This window comes from Cotesia typhae, unplaced genomic scaffold, assembly GCF_013202065.1.
Source record: "Cotesia typhae breed Kobodo isofemale line unplaced genomic scaffold, CoteBio_Ctyphae scaffold_13, whole genome shotgun sequence".
Classification (NCBI taxonomy): Eukaryota; Metazoa; Arthropoda; class Insecta; order Hymenoptera; family Braconidae; genus Cotesia; species Cotesia typhae.
This window is the reverse complement of record NW_027423774.1, coordinates 11,537-22,500: the sequence shown is the minus strand read 5'-3', so window position 1 is coordinate 22,500 and position 10,964 is coordinate 11,537. Positions and strand designations below refer to the sequence as shown.

General features: G+C 23.7%; 1 protein-coding gene across 23 annotated transcripts in view; it reads left to right on the top strand.

Moving 5' to 3' along the window:
• Nucleotides 1-10,964, top strand: part of Tm1 (tropomyosin 1) — a 19,267-nt gene extending 8,303 nt beyond the window's left edge. For 3 of the 23 annotated variants that reach the window (XR_012480531.1, XR_012480529.1, XR_012480534.1), the window contains 8 exons: nucleotides 335-468; nucleotides 2,268-2,385; nucleotides 3,978-4,048; nucleotides 4,580-4,655; nucleotides 4,834-4,896; nucleotides 5,843-5,912; nucleotides 8,349-8,492; nucleotides 8,613-8,939. Coding sequence is in view for 16 of the 23 variants with exons in the window: in XM_074254784.1 (XP_074110885.1) it covers nucleotides 335-468; nucleotides 2,268-2,385; nucleotides 3,978-4,048; nucleotides 4,580-4,655; nucleotides 5,243-5,305; nucleotides 5,843-5,912; nucleotides 9,564-9,646 (615 nt within the window). In the remaining 7 variants the exon portion in view is untranslated. Of the gene's footprint in view, nucleotides 1-334; nucleotides 469-1,930; nucleotides 2,049-2,267; nucleotides 2,386-3,977; nucleotides 4,049-4,334; nucleotides 4,406-4,579; nucleotides 4,656-4,833; nucleotides 4,897-5,242; nucleotides 5,306-5,842; nucleotides 5,913-6,179; nucleotides 7,243-8,348; nucleotides 8,493-8,612; nucleotides 8,940-9,563 lie in introns of those variants that run through there. The other 20 variants (XM_074254790.1, XM_074254781.1, XM_074254795.1 and 17 more) reach the window with 13 other exon arrangements.

The following is a 10,964-nucleotide window of genomic DNA, read 5'->3' as shown; positions in this document are numbered from 1 at the left end:
AATACATTACGGATTTCCGGACTGATTTTTTTTTTTTTTTGCTATAAAAGAGAAATTACGTATTTAAACCACTTGTACTGATGTTTCAGTTAACAATAAAATAGGGTGTGGTTGTTACGATTCGCTAAACTTTTATTCTACAGAAAAGCAATAAGGAGAAGGGAAATAATTAATAAGATAATAAAAATTTTTAAATAAAATTTAAATATAAGAAAAATAGTACATTTATAATTTAAAAAAAAAATTCTATAATTTTTTCCGAGTAAAATTCAAAATCTTTTAATAATTATTAACAATTAATAAATATAAATGTATTTTTTTTTTTTTTTTTTAGGCTGAATCAGAAGTAGCAGCCCTCAACCGTCGTATCCAGCTGCTCGAGGAAGATCTTGAGAGATCTGAGGAGCGTTTAGCAACCGCAACTGCTAAGCTTGCAGAAGCTTCTCAAGCTGCCGATGAGAGCGAACGGTGAGGAATAATTAATAATTAATTAAAAAATTATAAATTACGCAAGTAAAAGAGGTTTAATGTTTATCAAACAAGAGTTTAAAATAACGAAGAGTTGGTATATTTTTATAGCTCATTAAAGCGAATTAATTTTCCTTATGATAGACCGTGACCTTTATCAAATCAATGAGCAGCGAGCTGAGTACATGTTATTGATTATGATTATCAATCAAACTGTTAATAGAGTCGAGATCGTTAAAATTCTTGTTTTTAAAATAGTGAATTTCTTTTTTAATTGATGAATCTAAAATCTAAAAATACGTAATTTACAGTTTTTGTAATACGCCTCATTGATGATGAGTAAGGTTTAATAGAAGATACCCTTCATTTTGTGACCAAGCTATCATTTTTTTGCATGCCTTTCACTACAATCATTCTTCCACTTAGTATATATTTTATTTTTATTTTTTCTTTTTTTCTTATTTTGTCACGTATCAAGTATGTATGCCGTATGGATATTGTAAATATTAAATGAGCCAGTAAAGAGCGCTTGTACGGATTAATACTATTATTATTATTATTGTATATAAAAGCAAACGTACCGGTGATTCACCGGGATGTGGATGACACTATCGTAAACCAACAAGGTTATCTAAATCATCGTGATATTTTTTCTGTTATTATGTTAGTCGAGACTTTTAATTTTTAATATTTTTTTTTTTTTCCCTTATTTATTTTATCATAAATATTGGTCATTGAACGAAGGAAGTTTAATTTTAGTTTTAATTAATTATCTATTTCAAAACTATTTCTTTTTTTCTTTTGAATAATTAATACTTAATAATAATAATAATAATAATAATTATTATTATTATTATTATTATTATTATTATTATTATTATTAATTGAAGCTTAATTATGGATGTAAAATTAATAATCAAGAAAAAGTAGAACAAAAGAGAAGATGAGAAAATTTTAATTATGATTAATATTTTTATAAAAAATTATCTATAAAATATAGAAATTATTAATTATTAAACTTTTTTTCACAAAAAAATGAATTTAAATATTTTAAAATTAATTATTAAAAAAACAAATAGTCTTGAAATTCTCATTAATAATGACAAGCGTTGAAAGGAACGTTGAACTATTAAGTAAAATCATTTAAATAAAATAAAAAAACTATAAATAATTAATTGTCATAACATCCGGTCGAATGGGGGTTCAAGCAAACGTGTTTAGTGTAAATAATTTCTAAAATTCCTTATTAAATTGATCAATTAAAATACCGATGCATCATCATTACTATCATCAGTAAAAGTATTTTCTTCTATAAATAGTCAGTAATTTATTTTTAAATGACAATACATAATAATTAATTTTAATTAATTATAATTTACCTTCCAACGCTTGGTATTATTAACCGTAAATAATTAAGAGTAAGTTAATAATAATAATAAAAAAAAAAAAAAAAAAAAATTAGGATACGCAAGGCTCTCGAAAATCGTACAAACATGGAGGATGACCGAGTTTCTGCTCTGGAACAACAGCTTGCACAGGCCAAGTTAATCGCCGAAGAGGCGGATAAGAAGTACGAGGAGGTGGGTTTTGCGATAATTAATCATTTTTTATGTTTTTAATTTTTCAATCAATCAATTTTTAGTTTTTATAAATTGATCAGTTGAAAAATTGAACAGGTTCATCAGTAGCAGAGCAGAGACGCCGCAACAAATATTTAATAGATTAATAATAAAATATAAATTAAATTATTATATTATGATACTTAAATTTGTATTTTGTTTAAATTAATAATGAAATAGCGCCCGGAAAATACTCGAGAACAGAAGCTTGGCAGACGAAGAGCGTATGGATGCTCTTGAGAACCAGCTGAAGGAGGCTAGATTCTTAGCTGAAGAGGCTGACAAGAAATACGATGAGGTTCGAGAACCCACAAGCTCACGTGACTGCAGTGATAATAACAATGATTATAATAATCATGATAACAACAATCATAATAATAACACCAACAATCCAAATAATGATGATGGTTCCTAGTCGATAGCAAAGTGCCTATAATATAACCCTAATAACTCGCTACTTGTATTGTGTGTTCCTCGCTCAGATTTCTCTCGTAAAACTTCTTCGAAGCTAATTGTTCAATCAATCGACAGCAAATATATACATATATATTTTAATTGTTTTTTGCAGTTGTCAGTTTTTGTCAAGGCTGTGAATTATAATTATTTTATTTAATTTAATTTTTTTTTTTTAATTAAATAAAGTCCGATATGAAAATCAAAAATAATAAATTTGTTCTGGTGCTAATTTTGCTGAGAAAGTGATTACGTGTGAATATTTTGTGCGGGTATTACGGTTAATATGTCAGAAAAAAAAAAAAAAAAAAGGAGCTTGTGGAGTGAAAATATTTCTTTTTATTAAAATTATTTTCAATTAATATTTACGGGGATATTTATGATTAAATGACGACATTGATTGTCGTCAGGACTTCTAATAGATTTATAATAATTATGGTCGCTAAAATATATATACAGAATTTAATATAAAAAATATAAAATTATAATATATATATATATATATATTAAATACTGCGTGATTGTGCTAATATGAAAAATGATAAATTATAATTGATAGATTTGTGGCCTAAAAAATTAAGTGTTGGTGAAATTTTCTCAATTCACTGTTGCCAAACAAAATTTTCGATTTTATTTACTGCTGTGCTGTGATTGCTTTTTTATTTTCAATACCAAGCGGGCTGATTATATTTACAAATATATACATATATATTTTTGAAATGAGATTTTTTATTATACTTTATTTGCTCGATTGACGTCTTCACGAGTGGGCTACGAAACAGAGGCAAGTCGGGCTTTTTTAATTCTTATTTTACTATCAACAATAGGCCACAAATATTTATATTTTGACAAAGTTGTTAAATAATTAGATAGATAAGAGAATATTTATAATTTAATGGTAACAGGTATCAAGGAACAATTCGATTTTTAATATTAATTTTTTTTAATAGGACTAACGTGTGAGCTTTTAATCATTAAATTGTTTTCGATAATAACAATTTAGTCTCCTGAATTTTTTAAATTAATTGCATCTGAGTGGTTTCATTTTTTTTTTTTTTTTTTTTAGAAATTAAAGCCAATTTCTAAATCTTAATGTTAAGTTTTTGTGAAAAAATTTAATATTTAAAAATATTACTATCTAAAAGATAATTGTCAGATATTTACTATCTGTGTTGTATATTTTTAATTTAATTTTGTTTTTTTTGTGAATTCTAATGAAAAAAAATTTTTTTTTAATAAATAAATGATTTAAAAAAAAAATTACACTTCTGTCGAATAATTAAAATGTTGAATAAAAAAATAAAAAAGTGGCTTTAATTTGTCAGTTAAAGACAATAACAATAACTGAACTATAAATACAAACGAATAAACTCAATAAAAGCTAAACAGTAAAAGAATAAAGGAAAAACTAAATAAGCAAATTATTTATTAAACTAGGTCGCCCGTAAATTGGCTATGGTTGAAGCAGATCTCGAGCGTGCTGAGGAACGTGCCGAAGCTGGAGAATCGTAAGAATCGTTTTCCGTTGATCGATTGTGTTTAATTACTGATTGTCTAATTGCCGTTGTTGCTTATTCCATTTTATTAAAATTAAATATTCTCCTAATCGTTAACGGATTGCGACCCTGTAATTTTTTTTATTTTATTTTGCTAATTATTTCAGCAGGGCTATCATTGGATCAAGGAAGCAGCCGATTTTTGCACGATTTTATTTTATTTATTTTTTTAAGATGTTTTTATTTCATTTTTATTTATTGTAATTGCTTTGCATGATGTGTTGGCTGATGACCATAGGTCGCAAGGAAACTAGTCATGATGGAACAAGATCTTGAACGCGCCGAGGAAAAGAATGAACTTTCCGAATCGTAAGTCATTTAATTGCTTTGCACGATTTTTTTTTTTTTTTATTTATTTAATTTTTACATGTCAAAATTTTTGTATCAAAACATGATCCAAAAATTTTTTATTTATTTATTTATTTATTTATTTTTTTTTTTTTTTTCCACAAACAAAAATATTGATAAATTTTTTTCTTTCAGGAAAATCGTTGAATTGGAAGAAGAGCTACGTGTTGTAGGTAACAACCTCAAGTCTTTGGAGGTGTCAGAAGAGAAGGTAAAAAAATAAATTTTTAAGATCAATAAATTTCTTTTTAATTAAAAAATTCAATGAAATATTATTTGTTTATTGATTAAAAATTTTAAATAAATTTATTCCGAGTTACCGAAATTCCGATTAATTAAAGTTTGACGTTAAAAAACAAAATTTATAAATTTAAATTTGTACGATGTAGGCAAACCAACGTGAGGAAGAATACAAGAACCAAATAAAGACCCTGACCACTCGTCTAAAGGAGGTACAAACAAGTGCCTACTTTGCACGGTGTTTGATCGCCCAATGATATTGTTAAAATTTATAATAATATTAATTGCAACTGCCTTAACTCTTAACAAAAGTTTTAAGTTTTTTTTCTGACTTATTAACCCACGTTAGAATTGAATTTAATCTAGAAGAGAATAGAAAACCGTGTTAGACGTCTGCTCCATCTGATAGAACATCTGATCAAACATTATAATACGTGTTATTAGTTTTTTTTTTTTTTTTCTAAATTTAATATTAATATAGAAGTATAATGCTTTTTATTTGACTAACTATTGTTGTTTTATTTTGTTTGTTTGCCTGGTGTGTTTCACTAATACTAGGCGACACAAAGAGAGGAAAACTTTGAGGGACAAGTGAAGATTCTTGACAGTCAGCTTAAAGAGGTAATGTTTTATTTTAAAAACATTATTTAATGAAATTCAATTTTTAATAAAAAATAATTATTGAATTTTATCAGACATAATTGGATTAAAAAAACCAAAAAAAAATTCAAACAAAAATGGTAAAATAAAAAATTAGTTCAAGTAAAAGAAAATAATTCTTAACAACCCGCTTAAAGTGTTAAAAAGCTTTATAATAAAAGCAACTGCATGTTTTCTTTGTTAACGTTTGAGTTAATATTAATAACCTGTAAGTTATCTTATCTATTTCAAAATTTTGCTCTTATCAATGATTAATTATTAATTTTTATCATTCTATTAAGTACAACAGAGTCGAGATTATGATTAACACATTTTCAATTATCGATACTATATATATTGAGCAAACAACATTTGTATCAATCAAATGAAAAAATTTACCCGAAAAATTTAAAAATAGATAAGTCTTACTTGTTTGGATGTTTCATTAATTATTAATATAATAATTACTAATGACTAATGCTTTGCCGATGATTACTAAATATAAATTATATTTTACAGGCTGAAGCACGTGCTGAGTTCGCCGAGAGATCGGTTCAAAAGTTACAGAAGGAGGTCGACAGGCTCGAGGGTACGTAATTTTTATTAATTCAATTTAATATTTTAAACAATTTTTAAAATACATAAAAAAAAAAAAATAAAAAAAAATATTTATATTTATAATATTCATATTTCCCACCAAAGTATTTTTTTGCACTAACCAGTGTTGATTCCCATTAATAAAAACTAGTTGTTGATTTAAATTACTAACTAATTTTTGAATTAATAATGTTTTAAAAAAAAAAAAAAAAAAAAAAACGAGTGCGGTGAGTGTGTGCTTAAAAAGTAATATTTACAGACGACCTCGTCGCTGAGAGAGAGAAAAACAAATTACTCCAGGAAGAAATGGAAGCTACCCTGCATGACATCCAGAACATGTAGACCTGCTGTTTTATTTATTAATTTAAACGATAAAGAAATTTTTTAATTAACAATCTCTACGGTGGAATAATAAATAAGAGTAAAGATTATTATTAATTATTAATAATGAAAATAATTATAAATATAAAAATTAATTTTTGCGGCAAATGGTGCAGAGCCTGAGCAAGGCACAAGGCGGTTCCTATAAATTAATTCGACGAAAAAATCTCTGAGAGTTATAATTAACAACAATAATAATAATAATAATAATAATAATAATAATAATAATAATAATTGATGAATTATCTATTATAAGTAGAAGACTCCACCGTCCATTGTGTGAGCATGTATGAATCGTATGAATGATTTATTAAAAAAACTATTTCAAGAATGAATTGTTAAAAGTGACAACAAACAAACAAACGGGGCAATTTTTCATTATTATTAAAATTATTATTATAATTATAATAATAATTAATCGCGAGTTTACATATATAAATTTTGTTTAATTGAATAATTATTTAAACAAATGCATTCCTCATTAAATGTTTATTTAATTTAATTTGGATATTCCGTTAATTGTTTTTTATATTTTTTTTTTCATTCGTTAATTATTATTTTTGAACTTTCTTACTTTAATTATTGGTTTCTATTTTTAATTAAGACATATCATTTGATCGTGTAATTAAATATTACAATCAAAATTTACTATTTGACAATTATCGAGCTCTTACTTTTGAAAAATATAAATAAAATTAATTAGAAGAAAAAAAAAAAAAGATTATTGAATTGAATATAAAGGCACTAAGCCGTTATTTTATCTAAGCAAGTAAGCACAGCACAATAAATGAATGACTGTTAAATCATTATTATTGATTATTATTATCAAAATATTTACTTTTCAATTAAAGTAATTCGCTTCCATATTTTTTTTATTTATGTTTATAAATAAAAATAATAAATATAAAGACAATTATAATTATAATACTACTAAACCTGTAGATGGCTATTTAAATTTCAATATTAATTATTAATTAGTTTATTTACTTAATGATAAATAATAAATAAAGATGATGATGATGATGGTAATAATAATAATACCACTAATATTATTGTAATATTAATTATATTTGCTATTATAAATTTGTTTATAATATATACATATATATATATATATATATATATATATATATATATATATATATATATATATATATATATATATATATATATATATATATATATATATATATATATATTTTCATTTTGAAATTTTTGTTTTTGTTTTGTTTTATTTTATTTTATTTTATTATTAATCACTTTTTAAATTAACCCCCTGTGAGCAATAATTTAACCCTCCCCTGCATGAAGAATTTTTTGTGAGTATTAAACGGTGAGTAAAGATTTTTTTAATGCTTTTTCAATTTACTTGTAGTAATAATAATAATAATAATAATAATAATAATAATAATAATAATAATAATAATTAATATTTTTTTTTTTTTAACGCAGACCAAGACGTGACTATTATATTGCGACAGTCGAGTTTTTATTTAAATTATTTCAAATATGAACTATGCTATGCACATAATATCATATCATGTGAAAAAACAACTACATCAGCATGAGTTCCCCTTTAGTTGTTGTGGATTGTATATTATATATTACGATATTATTAATATTATGAGGTTTATAGAGCAACGAGTGTTTTATTAATGTCACTCGTATACTTAACTTAAAATTTACTCGCTCATGCTGGTTGTACTGTTATTGATATTAGTGATGATATATGTCATATACTTGTTATATTGTCAAGTGTATACTTCCTTGTATATTGGTACTTGGCTCACTTAAAATTTATTTTTTTATAAACTTTAAAAATTTTTTCAATACTCTGGAAGAGTTTTTAGATATTAATTTTTGACAAAATGACGTATTAGTTTATTTAATTTAATCCTTATTTTTAATAATAATAATAATAATAATAATAATAATAATAATAATAATAATAATAATAATAATAATAATAACAATAATAATAATATTAGTAATAAAGCTTTTATTAACAACTTTAATGAATAAAAAAAAAACAACTTGAATATTTCAGATGAAATGTTAGAAGAGAAAGAAAGATACAAGGCGATCGGCGACGGATTGGACAATACCTTTGAAGAGCTTTATGGAATTTAAAAAATGCTAAAGCCTAATTAACTTACGCTTTTTTTTAGACTTTGCTTTAATTATAATGCTCGTAAGTTTATCGGTGCTTCTATTAAATTTCCCAATTAAGTACAGTTATATAAGTTTTAAGAAAATTAATCACAAAATTCAAAATAATTTTTATCCAATTAAATAAATAAATAAATTACAGACGAGCTGGTTCACGAGAAGGAGAAGTACAAATATATCTGCGACGATTTGGATCTTACCTTCACCGAATTGGTTGGCTAGACCTTTTAGTATCCAACATTTAAAGCACAACATCCTCATATCCATACAACATACTAAGAGAATAAAACAATAAAGCAATCATTACACCAGTGTTTATCTAAATAATAATTAATAAAAATAAACACTTGTTACACTATTGTTATTATTATTCACTATTGCTATTTATCAATAATCATTATGATGATTATTTAATAAAACTATTCATTGTATTATTATAATTAATTAAAATTAATATATTATACAAAAATTACTGTTTATTTATTTTTACATACCTTCCTATTTATATTTTTTTTTATTTTTTTTAATAAAAATATTTTCTCATAATACAATTTGTTTAAGATAATTCTCGTTTTATTTATTTAACAAATATATTGTTTTATTATTTTTATTATAATTTTTATCTTTAAATTCGTATTAAAAATCATAATATTTATTCTTTTAAATTTAAATCGTATTTTCTTTTTAAATTAAATAAATTCTCTTTTCTAATTTATTGTTTAAAAAATATATTTGGTGGTCATTTATGAGTTATTTGAATTAACTTTTATATAAAATATTCGAAAGAAAATTTTATCAGGAACATACATTTTTTTTTTTTTTTTTTTTTTATAATCAATTTTTCATTTAAAACATATACTTATTTCTAATTATTAATTTTATTAATCATTTAGAAATTATTTTACCAAAAAAATTATTTAAAATAGAATAAATTATTACTAAAAATCTTATTATCAGTTGAGAAAATATTTTTAATAAAAAGTCCATCTGCATTTGAGAATTCTAGTTTAGAAAAAAAAAAAAAAAAAAAAACAAACTAACAATTTAGTGGCTTACTAATAGAAATTTTTCCTATCCTCTTAAAATGTTACAGACGAGCTGACTAACGAACGTAGTAAGTACAAAGCTATCGCTGAAGAGATGGATCAAACATTCGCCGACCTCGCGGGATATTAACCAAGGATCTGAATGATGAGCGTAAAAAAAAGGAAAATGAAAATCCAATATATGAAATAAAAAAATAAATAAATGATGTTGCCAGTGATGACGCTCATCAGTAAATATTGACACTGCCATCAAGTTATCATGGAAGATTACACAGCTATCATTACTTATTATTCTTCTCTTCATCCATTCCTTCTAATGACTCAGTACAGTCGTTAGTTATATTAACAAAGCTCACTACCAATAATAACTAAATAAATACGACAAGAGTTTGCCCTTAACATTTTTTATCGTAAATTTATTGTACGATTTATACATTCCAATGACTTGACTGAACATTTATAAATTAACCATTCGTCATTATTGTTATATTATTTTTTATTTTTCATAACTATTCTATTATATTTTTAATAGTCATAATAATAATAATAATAATAATAATAATAACAACAATTAATTTTTAAATGAACGGCGCTTTCATTAAATACTATTATAATTTATAATTGTTATATTATTCAAATTTGCTTGTGCGTTATATTAATTAATATAAAAGTACAAAATTATTATTATTATTATTATTATTATTATTATTATTATTATTAGTTTATAAAAATGTCAATTGCTTCTTTGCGTATTCACTAACATAGATCAATTCTCAAAGAATTAAATACCGATGTAATTTTAATTATGATAATAATAATAATTGTTATTATTATTACTGTAAGAATGTCAAGGCAAGATGCTTTTTTTAATTAAAAACAATTATATGGGGTAAAATGGGTCATGGCCGTTTTACCCCAGATTTTTTAATAAATTTATAAAATTATTAAATTTAAGTCTCAAGTTTTTTTCAAAGACCTATTTATTATTTAGAATTTTTTTTTCAAAGAAAAGACCATTTTACTCCTAATTGGTCGAATAAGGCCTATTTTACCCGATTTATTTTTACATTTGTTGTTGTGAATGAAATCTAAAATAAAAAAAAAAAAATTCTTACGTCTTGCCTGACAAAGTCTGCTTTAAATATAAAAATTGCTTCCTGTTGATTTTAATGCAATTAAATTTAGATATTCATAATTTAACTAGAATTATTTTTTTTTTGTAGTCATTATTAATCATTAACTATTTATTAATTATTGTATGCTGGTAATTGTCGCCTAGTGCCTACCCTCAGTGATGCGAATAAAGTTCGCGGTCGTCCTAACGAAGTAAAATTAGAAACATTCGTATATAAACAATTTTTTAAGATTATAATATTAATAATAATAATGATAATGTAAATGTTAAGACACCAAGTTAAGTGAAATAAAAATAAAAATATAAAAAGAAA